The sequence below is a fragment of the Martes martes genome (genome assembly GCF_963455335.1).
Source record: "Martes martes genome assembly, contig: scaffold_298, whole genome shotgun sequence".
In the NCBI taxonomy this organism is placed as follows: domain Eukaryota; kingdom Metazoa; phylum Chordata; class Mammalia; order Carnivora; family Mustelidae; genus Martes; species Martes martes.
Genome location: NW_027666624.1, coordinates 47,188 through 61,790, shown reverse-complemented (window position 1 = coordinate 61,790; position 14,603 = coordinate 47,188). Strand labels below are relative to the sequence as shown.

The following is a 14,603-nucleotide window of genomic DNA, read 5'->3' as shown; positions in this document are numbered from 1 at the left end:
CAGGATTCCCACTGAGCAGGGAGCCTGAACTGGGGCTCCATCCCAGGACCCTGAGATCATGACCCGAGCTGAAGGCAGAGGCTTGACCAATGGAGCCACCCAGGTGCCCCTTTCCAAACACCATTTTAAACCAGTTTTCTTTTTATTAATTTTCACAATAATTCATCTTCTAAGCTGGGACACCTCTGAAAATGAAGGGAGGTGTTATTAAAATCGCACTGGGGGTAACAGGCACCGCTCTCACCTCACGGTACCCAGAGCCAGAAGTTTGCACACAGCCTGGCCAGGTACAGGCTGATGTTAGGAAAGCTGGTTAACATTTCCCTGCGATAGTCTTCTTTTCTATGAGATTGGGCTAACAGTTGTTCCTTGGTCTGGAGTTAGCATAGGAGGAGGTGGATCAATGCATGTAAAACATTTAGAGTGATGACCCCTCCACGGCGATCATTCAATGTATTTAAACTACAGTTTGTATACTTTTTGTACCTATAATGTTGGCAACTTAACTAGCCTTTCGAAGCCTGTAAGACCTGAATGTGAGGCATGGGACCACTCTCCCTCATCTAGACACTGCTCTTACTGACTTTGTTCTTTGTTTTTCGACATAATTCTTTGATGCCCATCCCTCAGTGCTTTCCCACCCATCTCCCTGTATGTCCTGCTTATTTCTTGTTCCAACAATGCATTGGGCAATGTCTCAAAGCCAGAAGACAGTTAGTCCTGCTGTCAGTTTCCTAATCAACGGTAAGCCTTCAGGAAGCACAGAGAACTCAGAGTGGTCTTAGCACGCTCTCCAGCCAGCACGTTTTCACTGACTCCTCTACACTGTTGCACAAGGCAAAGGTACGTTAAGTCAGAGTCAGAAGAGACTGCGGTTTTCCAGAAAAGACACTCTAGCCATCATTATCGAGTGTCTCCTACTTGGCTTCAGAGGAAAGACGTCTTCCAAGGCCTGAAGTCTCCAAGGTAAACCCTATAGATTCCCTCTTCAGAGAAAGCCTCCTTTTTAATTATCTGCTCGGGTGCCCCCCAGTGGGCCATGAGGGTGTCTGCAGAGTTTCCTGTATGGTTGCTATGTAGAGATTTGGAATTTCAGCTAAGAGCATGGCTTCCCTTTAGAATTTGATTGCTCCTTGGTGCCAAAATGTTAGATATAATTATATAGTTATTTCTTTGGGAAGACACGGGCATTGACATGCATACCCATGTGCACGCACACACACAGGCATGCACACACACACCCCTGAGATGTATTAAATCCAAGGGGCTGCCTCTAAGTTTGGCTGCCAGCTCTAGGAATGGGATGGTCTGGACACACTTGAAGCCTGGGATTTAGCAAGTGGGTTTCTGCATAAGCTCGGAGGCATCATAATGACACCCTAGAGCCGGATTAACAGGTTCTGATTCCTATCTCCTCAGTTGTTGGCTGTGTGTTTTTTGGGAAGTGACATAACTCTTCCCTGCCTGTAAAATGGAAAGGATCACAAGAGTAGTGCTTATTCATGTGGATATGTGAAGGATAAATGGGTTGAATGAGTAAAACACTTAGAACAATGCCTGACACAGAGTAAAAGCCAGTTGGGTGAACTTAACTGGGGTTCTCAGGAAATCTACACTTCTCTCATTAAAAAAAAAAAAAAAAAAGCTAAATTGAGCAAATTATTCAACATAATTTATTTTGCCTAAAGGCTGAAAATTCTCCCTGGTAATTATAATTATTCAAAAAAATCAAATTAAATGATGTGGTTAGACTCGATTTCCCCCCCTCTAGAAGTACTCGAGTTTTTCCGTAGGAGAGGCTCCAATCCTTGAAAACAGATTTTTGGTACAGCATGGCTCCATTGAGTTGGACCAAAAATTTATTTATTTGTTAAGCATGTATTCCCTGAGTGTCCAGCGTGTGACAGACACAGACATAGGCACTGACTTCTTATGTTGGGAAGATAGCAGATACAGCTGAGCTTCCAGTCACTGGAGGCTTAGAAGGGTAAGTAGTATAAAAAGGGAAGCAGAAGACATTCTTAATAACAGGGAGCTTCCTCCAGACTTGGGCAGGACTGAAGAGGGCTTCCTGCATGAAAAGTGTGGATGTGGGCAAAGGGTCAGTCTGGAAAAAGACCAGACATTATCTAGGTGGACCCTGAGGGACAATGTGTTCAAGAAGGGAGGAATAATACTGAGAAGGAGGGTTTGAGACTTTTGAGAGCTTGATGCTTGGGGAATTAAAAGAAAGAAACCATGGCTGTATGGAGCTATGAGATAGGGAGGGGGAGGCATGAAGCTGGAGTAACAGGCAAGCAGCTTCTGATCATGAAGGAGCGCTGCTCCCCACATTACATACATTTTAAAGCAGTAGATATCTTATCTAAAATATATGCATATTTCCCAGGGTGTCTGGTTGACTCAGTCAGTGGAGCATGTGACTCTTCATCTTTGGGTTGTGAGTTCGAGCCCTACTCTGGGTGTAGAGATCACTTAAAAAAATAAATTCTTTAAATATGTACACACATACACTTTTCCCAATGGAGAAATTTTATTTTATTATTTTTAAAGATTTTATTTATTTTTTGAAAAAGAGAAAGACAGCACAAGCAGGGAGAGCGGCAGGCAGAGGGGAGAGGGAGAAACAGACTCCTCTCTGAGCAGAGAGCCGGATGCAGGGCTTGATCCCAGGACTCTGGGATCATGACCTGAGCTGAAGGCAGAGGCTTTAACCCACTGAGCCACCCAGGCACCCCTATCAGTTTTTATACTATGAAGTTATACTGTCCAAGATTGAACATACTGTGTATATTTTAGTGATAATGTATTTTTCAGTTGCAATGATTGTGGTGGTTGTTTGGTGATCTTTATATATAAAATTTTAAGTCCTTTTGACAAAAGGCAGAGTGTAAGTTAAAGTCAACATTTAGCAACTGTTTGTTAGGTTAGGGACTTCATACCTTATCAAAGTTGCCCCTTATAAAGTTAATATGAAATTAAAATTATTTCCATTTACATATGTGAACACTGAGGTTCCCATTCCTAGATCACTCAACTAGTAAATGGCCAAATTCAGACTTCGACTTGGCTCTTCCATGGTGAGTAAACTATCCACAGCTATATGGCTGCCCGAAGGCTGTCTTCCCCTATAGTACTATGCAGCATAATGATTTTTAAAAAATGTTGGACCTTAAAGTAGAATGTCTCTAGTAGAGCTGAATTCATTTATGAAAGGTGTAAGTTTGGGTATGTGGTTTAACCTCTCTATGCCTCCATTTTCTCATCTTTAAAGTGGGAATAATATTCCAACATAGACTGTCAGGAGCATTAAATATGTTCACACGTTCGCAGGAGCTAGACCACGTTTGGCATGTAGCAGTTAGTACTCAATAAATTAAATAAATTATACCTATTGTTGTTATAGGAATATGACCAAAGGCAGCTACCTCACCTAAGAGTTCACCACTCAGTGAAGCCATCTGTCTGGTTGTCTAGGACAGATTTGCAGAGAGAGGGGCCTATGTAATAATGTATACCTGTATATAAAAGAGAGAAGGGAATCACTCTTCACTGTTTGAAGGTTAAATGAGACACCCAGACTTACTGCAATAGTCTAATGATTACTACTCCAAGACAAAATGAAACTCAACGATGTAAATTGTTGCGCCATTTGAAGTCATTTTAAATCAAACATTTCTGTTGCGCTCAAAAATTTTTAGCTAACAGTAAAGGGGAAAATGTCAATCCTTTGGACTTCTTTTTTGTGACAGCCATCAATAACCCCAGATGGCCTCCCAAGGAGTTGGTAATGAAGAACCTGGGATAGCCTCAGCAGGTGGGAGCCAGGCGGAACCAGAGGTGATAAATAACTCTGTCTACCAGCCCATTGATGAATTGCACAATCACCTGAAGGAGAAACTACAAGCCTTTGGGGTATGTCAACCTTAGTTTAAAAAAAGGTTTCAGATGGAAGAAAATACATATCATATGGAAAACCTTGTTTATTTCCATCAGGAGGAATTTAAGTTATTCATCACTGAGTCAATAATGCACTTTTTAAAGAAAAGACCAGGACCTACTTTAGACTTGGGGAGTAGGAAACATCCTATCAACATTGGAGAATGGACTCCAATCTGAGCAGCACATCAGGAGGCTGAGTTCTTATGAACTCATACTCCATATCTTAAATTTAAAAATTGGGTTGAGGAAAGGCTTAATGAACTGTTGTTTAATGTCTGGGTGCCTTCCCCATCATATTATGGCCCTAAAGTATGCTAGGAAGATGAATGACCTTATCTATGAGGTCCGCCATGTTGCCTCTACTCTTTTGCCACTTTGTGGAAGGGGTTTGTGAGAATAAACAGGAGCAGGGGGAGAGGTGGAAATGAAGGGCTGCCCCTGGGATCGGTGGCGATAGCACGGGATGAAAACTTCTGACCGTAAGCCTTATCCCAGTTAAATTAGTTGACTTTATAATCATTTCAAGCAATGATACCTGCTTTCTGAAGGAAATTAAAATGGTCTCTTCTCCATGTACATTAGTATATGACCATTATGCCTTTTTCCCCCTGCTTCTTACAGGCCGTCCAGATCCTGAGTGGAGCAATTATTCTGGTTCTAGGTGTTTTTCTAGGTTCCTTAAGAAACATATTCCATTTCTTCAGTCTGTTTTTCTTTATCTTCTACACAGCCTATCCACTGTGGGGCCCTATATTTGTGAGTATTCGTATTTCCTTGACCAGAGATCACTGCATAGATATCACTGCTAGAAATGTGTTGGATTATTATAGTGTCATTCTTAGGTGATTTGAAGATTGCCTGCTATGGGTTTGATTTGTAATCTTTACACATGTTTTAAAAACAAAGTGCCTTTCTGATTAAGAGAAATCATATTTTCTGAGTACAACTTAAGTCCCAAACATGAAGTTAATGTATTCATTTATTAAATCCAGGTATTATGGATACTAAGAAAATCAAATGAAAACTGAGTATTGGTGAATTGTCTTGTGTAGCCAAGAGACATTGAGACATAAGAGATTTGCCTGCTGATCACAGTCTGGAAATCAGAAGATTGATTTCCCCTATCTAGGTCAAAATGTAATCAATAAAATAGGCTTTGGTCCTAGGTGATCTTAAAATTTATTTATTTAGTTTTGTTATTTGACTATCACCTACCTGATGGTTTATTTTTTTTCAAGGTGATTAGTAGGAAGTATTTGTTAATTAGGTAGGGCTTGTTTTGTTTGTAGATTCTGGTGTTAGAACTTTGAGAATTTATATGTGTTTGGTCTCAAACAAAAGTGCTACCATGACATATCAAAGATGGGAAGGGGTAGCTGAAAATAGTAAATAAAATGTGTAATTGGCAAATGAAGAAGAAAAAATTTATAGCAAATTTTGGGTTCTGATTTATTCATACTTTTTTTTTTTTTTCAAAATCATTGACCTTCAGATGTCCTGTAAAACAAAATTGCTCATCATCTGGCCAAAATTTCTTGACCCAAATCAGATCTCATGTTCTGACAAAAGATTATTTTCAGTTTCTGGATACAGTCCAACACATGTAATTTGGATTTAACGTTTCTGAAATGTTTAGGTAGTTAATATGATCATTTAGATGACCTAGTTAGAATCTGGACTTTTTTCCAGAAAATCAGGAGTACACATTTTCTCTGCATCATGAATCCTATCTAAATGGGAAATTTCCATATTGTAGAGAAGAGAATAATGGAGAGTTTCAATTATTCAACTGGAAAAGAATATTCTTTTCTCAGAAAGCTGAGGTCAGTTTGTTGAAAAAAAGTGGTCAGGGAACTAGACTTCACTCTTTTAAGGCATCCTCAAGACTAAGATTCAAATCGGACTGTTGGATTCCCATTGCCAGAAGCTTTTCTCTGGTTCTGTATCACCAGCGGCAAAGAGGGGTGTGACAGTTTGCCTCAGGATACAGAATGAATACAAGTTAAGATGGCATCAAGACACAGAGCATATGCTCTTGACCATGAGGCTCTAGTGAGCCTGGAGTTTCTTGTGATAACCACTTTCTTATTTGAAGTGGAATTCAAAACCCGTTCCTTCATGTTCAGTCAGAATTCAAGAATTAAATTTATGTAGCAAGCATTAGCTCTCCATGATTTTGGCAAGTTTGCCTTCAAACCCTGGGAGTGGTTTGATAAAGGGTTGTAAGATTTATGAGATATAAAACAGAATGAAGTTTTAAGAAAACCATGAACTTGTAGAGAATTCAATTTATCAAATTAGAGTCATGAAAACAATAGCTTATCAAAAATAAACATTTAAAAAATTAGTGGACATTTCAATATAGACAGATTTGCAGTTCTTTAAGAATATCTAATCCAGGGGTGCCTGGGTGGCTCAGTGGTTTAAGGCCTGTCTTTGGCTCAGGTCATGATCCCAGGGTCCTGGGATCGAGCCCCGCATCGGGCTCTCTGCTCAGCGGGGAGCCCGCTTCCTCCTCTCTCTGCCTGCCTCTCTGCTTACTTGTGATCTCTTTCTCTGTCAAATAAATAAATAAAATCTTTAAAAAAAAAAAGAACATCTAATCCAATGAATCAAGCCCTTATCTGAAGCCTGGGTAAGAACGTGAGAATAATGTTACATATGAATGTGCATATAAATAAATGTTATCTACATTTACTATAAATATAAATTATGTTACATTAAACATATGTATTTATTATATTTTTAAAGTATGCACACTCATGTAATCTATAAAAAGCCAGACATAAAACATAATGATAACATATATTTGCTCAAAACTTTAATGAATTTAAAATTTCATTGCTATAAAATGTACAACATCAAGTATAATTCCATGTGGTAGAATGTTAATTTAAAAAAGAATCTTTGTACAACCATTGCTAAATAGCTACTAATCCAAAGAGTACTAAGAAAAAATAGTTGAGATTTAGTGTTCTCTAATCTGCTTTGTTTCCTGTGTTCAAGCAGTTCATTGTTTCAGGATCCTTATCTGTTGCATCTGGGAGAAAACCCACAAGAGTGCTGGTAAGTGGCAGTTCTTCTTGTCTTCCTATGATCATAGGACTTGAAATAAATTATCTATTAATAGCAGGAGAGTAGAGGTTGGTGAATCCAACTGAGACACTGAGTCTCATGTAATAAACAAGAAAATTAATTCTCTTTTCTTAAGACACTCAGATGGTAAATTATCAGAAAGTCATAGAGATTCGAGTGATTATTGGGATAGTTACCTTTAATAGTTGATGAATCTGAAGCTCAGAAAAAGGCTTCTTGATTTTTGTGTGTTGTGAAACTTGACGAATTCTAATTACTTAGAGCGTCAACTTTCTACCACTGATTCCACAACTGAAAGCAAAAAGTTCTATTCCTTCAGTGATTGATTAAACACTTACTATGCCCCTATTATATGTTCTCTCTAAATCACCTGCCCAGCTACACAGCTTCTCTAGCTCATTCTCTGCCCCCTACCTGGATGGCCACCTCGAACACCAATCCCTTTTCTCTCACCTTTATTCTCTGTTGATGACCTTGCTTCCTATTCCGAGAAACGCAAGCCATTGGAGAAGAACGTTCAGACCCCCACTCTAATATCCACTTTGTGGACCAGATCTGTACCATTTCTCTTCTCATTCTAACCTCTTACAGCAGGTGACCTCTCTATGATTTTCTTCAAAGTGGGTATCCCTCCTTGAATACTAGATTCGGTTCTTTTTTTTTTTTTCCATCCAAGTGCACCACTCCAAATGTCTTTCTGCTAGATCTTTTTAATCAGCCTATAAGCATCCAGTTACTGCTCTAAATAGAAAAAATATACACAGTTTCAATTAAACTCATTCCAAAAGGCTTTATTTTCTTCTCTATCCCAACTCCATAACCATTCTCCTTGAGATTACTGAAGACTTCTGAGCACCTGGGTGGCTTAGTTGGTTAAGCAACTGCCTTTGGCTTGGGTCATGATCCTGGAGTTCCAGGATCCAGTCCTGTATCGGGCTCCTCACTGTGTCTTCCTAGGCCGCATTCCTATTAACACCACCACTTCCGCTTCTTTCCGGATGTCCAGGTCCTCCTCTCTCTGCTCCATTAGCTGTAATATTTATTCCCTTTCAAAAATACCACATAGTTTACCAATTTGTATGCTTAATTGTTTTCTTTGTCTTTGCTGCTAGAATGTAAGCTCCATGAGGGTATGGATCTTTGTTCTGAGATGTGTGCCCAGCATCTAAGATGATTCTGGGTGTGTAAAGAACCTTAAATTGATATTTATTTAAATGAACCACCACCAAAAGAAGGAAGGATGTGCTTCCTATATTAAATGAAAATTCCTATTCTTTTTTTTAGGTGCAAAACACTTTTGGAATGAATATTGCCAGCGCTACTGTGGCTCTAGTTGGGTTTGTTTTTCTCTCAGTGAATTTAGCAGTTAATAAGCAGTCTTTCAAGAACTGTGAATCTTCACAGTCACAGGACTTATGCATTTACGTGGGCATCTTTTCAAATGTATGTTTTCCAAAATTATGTTTAATTATAAAATATTTCAAACAACCCAAAATGTACAGAAGAATAATGTATCAGGTATCATGTAACCTTGATTTGAATCTGGGCTTGGCCACGTATTAGCTCTGTAATGAAGGTCACATTAGACAATCTTTCTGTGCCTCAATTTGCTCATCTTTCAAAAGAGGATGATAATAGTATCGTTCTTACAGAGTTGGTGTAAGAATTAAACAAGTTAATATCTGATGAACTGTTGAGACCATGCACATTGTGTTATACTATTAATATTGATTACTACTACTATTACACTCTCCAGAGCAGTTAAATTGAAAAAAAAATTATTTCACATCTTCCTTAATAAAACTGACTTGGGAGATTTGCAGTGTTCTGTGTAGTTTGGGATTTTCAAATCAAGACTGACTTCTGAATTTTGGCGGTTGTCTTTCTTTTAGAGGGAAGTTCCTTAAGAACATTTTCAAATGACTTTATTGTTTGTGTTAGAAATTCTCCTTCTGAGGTCCAATTAGAATTAAGATTTTCCTTCAAATTTACCTATTTTCTCCATGATGACCTATTTTATGATCTATTTTTACTGACTAACTCCTGTGTGCTGGCATAGAAGTTTGTGCATCATTTTTTCCCAAGTTGTATTTTTAATTATATAAGTTTATATTTATATTGGTCTGATTTTTTATTCCTGTGGATTTCATAGTATTTTCCTTCTGGAGCAATTTTATATTTGCTTCTTCAAGCTGCCTCAGTAATATTAGGGGAATTGCTAGTCTAGTGATTTTGTGTTTAGTATTTCCATTTAGTGTTTGGTTGCTAGCGATGGTGTAAATGCATAAAACTGCTAGTGAAACTCCATTAATGAAATGGTGGAGGGGTCATTTTTGTCTATTTTCCTTAACTGCCTACTTGTCTGCCTAGTTTGCTATGATTCAAATCAGTAGATGTTAGTGAGAGTATCAGCATTTCGCTTCTACAGTTTCTTTACCCATGACTACCTCACGGGTGTTGATAAATGCGATGTATCTCTCTCTAGGGAAAGTATTTCCATGTTTTTAGGTTGGCAAATTGTCTTTTGTAGAGTGTTAGTGTATGTCTGTGTCTTAAACCTAACTGTGGTTCACTTTGTTTTAAGGGCAGGAGATGTTATATTTGGTTTCCTGATGACACTTTTTTCCCTCTGAATGTTTGTGCTGGGTTTGATATGAGACATCATATCCCCTAGGGCCTGATGTCCCTAATGCTGATCCTTACCTTGCTGGAATTGTGCCTAAGCATCTCTGTCTCAGCCATGTGGTGTGTAGAAAGCACATGTAATTCGACTGAGGTGGGTTTGTTTCCATAGCTAATAATTCACATGGACTGCTAGGGTTTGAGGTTCTCACTGAGTCCCAGAATTGGAAAGACACAATTATGCAGTAACGATTTGTGGGGTTCCTGGAGTTAGAGATGGTGTGAATATGTGGGATGGAATAAAGGCTGGAAAAATGAAGAAACAGTGTACTTATTATAATATTCAATACATGTATAAAATCATAGTATCATGTTATAGTAATATAATTAGTATAATAATCAATAAATTAAAATATCAATAATAATACAATTAGTACAAAATAATACATATTATAATAACATTTAGTACATTTTTATTCAGATATAATTAAGTTTAATTATTTACTCATAACTTATCAGTTTTTAGTTGTATAGCCAGGAAAAAATTATGAATTCTTTCCAGATTTTAAGTAACTCAAGTATAAGATGAAAACATTTCATGCTCCTCTGATGTTTGTTGTGAGGATCATGTACATAAAACTTCAGCACAGTAATAATCAGCAATCATGTGTTATTGGCGATGATCATGATGATTAAGGAAGGGTTGGAAGGAGAGGGAGGTGATGATCCTATTCTTGGACATTGATATTTTATTTTCCAGGTGATTTCCACTCCTTCCAATTCTGTATAAGCAGGAATGCCTCCTGATGAAAATAAGTCTGAGAGCAAGGAAATTCAAGCTTAAATCTCCAGTGAGTCAGAGCTTCATCCAAGAACTTGGGAGGATGGGAGCCTGCAAAACGCAATCATGCTCTTTTAGGGCACCAATCATGAGAAGCTTGAATATTTGACTCAGTTTTCTTCTGTTCCAATTATAAACCCCATTAGTATGTTTGGATATGGAAGGAAAAATATACTTCTTTAGACATTCTTGGTTTTGTAACTTGGTTTTGTGATCACTGCTCCAAAACTGTTCACAAAATCAGTGTCTTTCTTCTTACCTACCTATTCCACTGCCTAGTAACGTTTAAAGAAGGCAAGTAGAAAAATTCCCGTTTTATGTGTTTTCTCTAAACCCAACTCCCAACCACCCACTGAAAAAGAAAATGAGTCATATTTTTTTTTCATTGCAGAAAAACACTTCCTGACTTTCGCTGACATCAGCATTGTAAAAACTCAAATAAAAATCCATCATTATCTTCAAGATACATTCTTACTACATTTGAGGTGGGGAGGGCCAAGCCTCAGAGATTTTATTTCAGTCAGCTGCTGAGATTCCAATATGCCCTGATACATAAAGGATGATGTAGACTGGGGATTTCGAGAGCAGTATCAACATTTGTTCTTCAAAGGATGGTGAAAAACTGCAAAACAGAGAAGTAAAAAATAAGGCTTTGGAATCTCACAGATCTGGCTTTGAATTTTGATAACTGTCACTTATTACCTGTGTGAATTTGAGCAACTTACTTAATCTCCCTGATCTGTTTCTCCTCATCTATAAAAGACATGTGATAATATCAATGACCCCCAGGTACCAGGGTGGCTCATTCGGTTAAGAAACCTACTCTTGATTTCAGCTCAGGTCAAGATCTCAGGGTCCTGGGATCGAATCCCATATTGGGCTCCATGCTCAGCTCAGAGTCTGCTTGAGGTTCTTTCACTCCCTTTCCCTTTGCCCCTCCCACTGCTTGCTCTCTCTCTCTCTAAATAAATACATACATAAATAAAATAAAATCTTAAAAAAAATATCAATGACCTTATCAGTTGTTATGAGACAAAATAGACCTACAAGTACTAAATAATGCTGGTGTTGTTATTGGTGCTGCTGCAGCTGCTAAGGTTGAGGTGGGATGGTGGTCAGATGTGCAGGGAAGATGGCAGAAACCCTCACTTCTGTTGTGGCTCCTCCCATCCCCTAGGGATATTAATGGTTATCTTTTCCAGGTGGCATTTTGATGTTAAACCTCCTTCTGATATATGTGATTCCTGATTTATCTACTGCTGAAGTGCTTATGTTTCACATTTATAAATGAATTCCCTTCTCTTGATACTAAACTATGTCATTCATAGTGTCTGTAAGTTCATACCCATAGGCTACTCTTAGCTCCTTGTTTACCATATATGCAAAAATTCTTTCACACTCTTCTCTACTAATCGTTGCCAGTCCAGAGCATGCACACACATACACACTCATTTTACATATATACATATATATGTATGTGTATATATATATATATATTCTAATCTGTTTTTTAATCCATTCAACAATATCTAGAGAGTGTCAACTATGTGCATGTGCTGTGGTAGAAGTTTAATGTATAATAGAGAATGACGGATAGTTTTTGCTCTCAAGTTGCTCATAGTAAGAGATATAGACCTATGGAAATGTGTGATTACAACATGGAGTGATAAGGGCTATGATAGGTAGAGTATAGGAATCTGGGAAGATGTAGGAAGAGTTTCTAACTCAGGCAAGAGGGGATAACATTTTTTTCTTAGAAGACTTCTTTTTTTTTTCTGTTAAACAGTTTTTTTTTTTTTTAATTTCTTTTCGGCATAACAGTATTCATTGTTTTTGCACCACACCCAGTGCTCCATGCAATACGTGCCCTCCTTAATACCCACCACCTGGCTCCCCCAACCTCCCACCCCCTGCCCCTTCAAAACCCTCAGGTTGTTTTTCAGAGTCCATAGTCTCTCATGGTTCACCTCCCCTTCCAATGTCCCTCAACTCCCTTCTCCTCTCCATCTCCCCATGTCCTCCATGTTATTTGTTATGCTCCACAAATAAGTGAAACCATATGATAATTGAGTCTCTCTGCTTGACTTATTTCACTCAGCATAATCTCTTCCAATCCTGTCCATGTTGCTACAAAAGTTGGGTATTCATCCTTTCTGATGGAGGCACAATACTCCATAGTGTATATGGACCACATCTTCCCTATCCATTCGTCTGTTGAAGGGCATCTTGGTTCTTTCCACAGTTTGGCGTCCGTGGCCATTGCTGCTATAAACATTGGGGTACAGATGGCCCTTCTTTTTACTACATCTGTATCTTTGGAGTAAAGACCCAGTATTGGAATGGCAGGGTCATAGGAAAGCTCTATTTTTAATTTCTTGAGGAATCTCCACACTGTTCTCCAAAGTGCCTGCACCAACTTGCATTCCCACCAACAGTGTAAGAGGGTTCCCCTTTCTCCACATCCTCTCCAACACACGTTGTTTCCTGTCTTGCTAATTTTGGCCATTCTAACTGGTGTAAGGTGGTATCTCAATGTGGTTTTAATTTGAATCTCCCTAATGGCTCGTGATGATGAACATTTTTTCATGTGTCTGTTAGCCATTTGTATGTCTTCATTGGAGAAGTGTCTGTTCATGTCTTCTGCCCATTTTTTGACATGATTATCTGTTTTGTGTGTGTTGAGTTTGAGAAGTTCTTTATAGATCCTGGATATCAGCCCTTTGTCTGTACTGTCATTTGCAAATATCTTCTCCCATTCTGTGGGTTGCTTCTCTGCTTTGTTGACTGTTTCCTTTGCTGTGCAGAAGCTTTTGATCTTGATGAAGTCCCAAAAGTTCATTTTCACTTTTGTTTCCTTTGCCTTTGGAGACATATTTTGAAAGAATTTACTGTGGCTGATATCGTAGAGGTTACTGCCTATGTTCTCCTCTAGGATTCTGATGGATTCCTGTCTCACGTTGAGTTCTTTTATCCATTTCAAGTTTATCTTTGTGTATGGTGTAAGAGAATGGTTGAGTTTCATTCTTCTACATATAGCTGTCCAATTTTCCCAGCACCATTTATTAAAGAGACTGTCTTTTTTCCACTGTATATTTTTTCCTGCTTTGTTGAAGATTATTTGACCATAGAGTTGAGGGTCCATATCTGGGCTCTCTACTCTGTTCCACTGGTCTATGTGTCTGTTTTTCTGCCAGTACTATGCTGTCTTGGTGATCACAACTTTGTCGTAAAGCTTGAAATCAGGTAATGTGATGCTGACAGTTTTATTTTTGTTTTTCAACATTTCCTTAGCAATTCGGGGTCTCTTCTGATTCCATACAAATTTTAGGATTGTTTGCTCCAGCTCTTTGAAAAATACCAGTGGAATTTTGATCGGAATAGCATTAAAAGCATAGATTGCTCTAGGCAGTATAGACATTTTGACAATGTTTATTCTTCTGATCCAAGAGCATGGAATGGTCTTCTATCTTTTTGTGTCTTCTTCAATTTCTTTCATGAGTGTTCTGTAGTTCCTCGAGTACAGATCCTTTACCTCTTTGGTTAGGTTTATTTCCAGGTATCTTATGGTTCTTGGTGCTATAGTCAATGGAATCAATTCTCTAATTACCCTTTCTGTATTTTCATTGTTAGTGTATAAGAAAGCCACTGATTTCTGTACATTGCCTTTGTATCCTGCCACGTTACTGAATTGCTGCATGAGTTCTAGTAGTTTGGGGGTGGAGTCTTTTGGGTTTTCCATATAAAGAATCATGTCATCTGCGAAGAGAGAGAGTTTGACTTCTTCATTGCCAATTTGGATACCTTTTCTCTTTGTTGTCTGATTGCTGTTGCTAGGGCTTCTAATACTATGTTGAAAAAGAGTGGTGAGAGTGGGCATCCTTGTCATGTTCCTGATCTCAACGGGAAGGCTGCGAGCTTTTTCCCATTGAGGATGATATTTGCTGTGGGTCTTTCATAGATAGATTTGATGAAGTTCAGGAATGTTCCCTCTATCCCAATACTTTGAAGCGTTTTAATCAGGAACGGATGCTGGATTTTCTCAAATGCTTTTTCTGCATCAATTGAAAGGACCATGTGGTTCTTCTCTCTTCTTTTATTGATT

At 38.4% G+C, this 14,603-nt stretch overlaps 1 protein-coding gene across 1 annotated transcript; it reads left to right on the top strand.

Annotated features, from left to right (window-relative positions):
* Window positions 1–3,768: 3,768 nt before the first annotated feature.
* Window positions 3,769–9,832, top strand: MS4A3 (membrane spanning 4-domains A3; the record flags this gene model as incomplete). The annotated part of the gene is made up of 5 exons (XM_080831429.1): window positions 3,769–3,915; window positions 4,564–4,698; window positions 6,952–7,008; window positions 8,323–8,481; window positions 9,713–9,832. The coding sequence occupies 5 exons, from the start codon at window positions 3,769–3,771 to the stop codon at window positions 9,830–9,832; spliced, it is 618 nt and encodes a 205-aa protein (XP_080687555.1).
* Window positions 9,833–14,603: the final 4,771 nt, after the last annotated feature.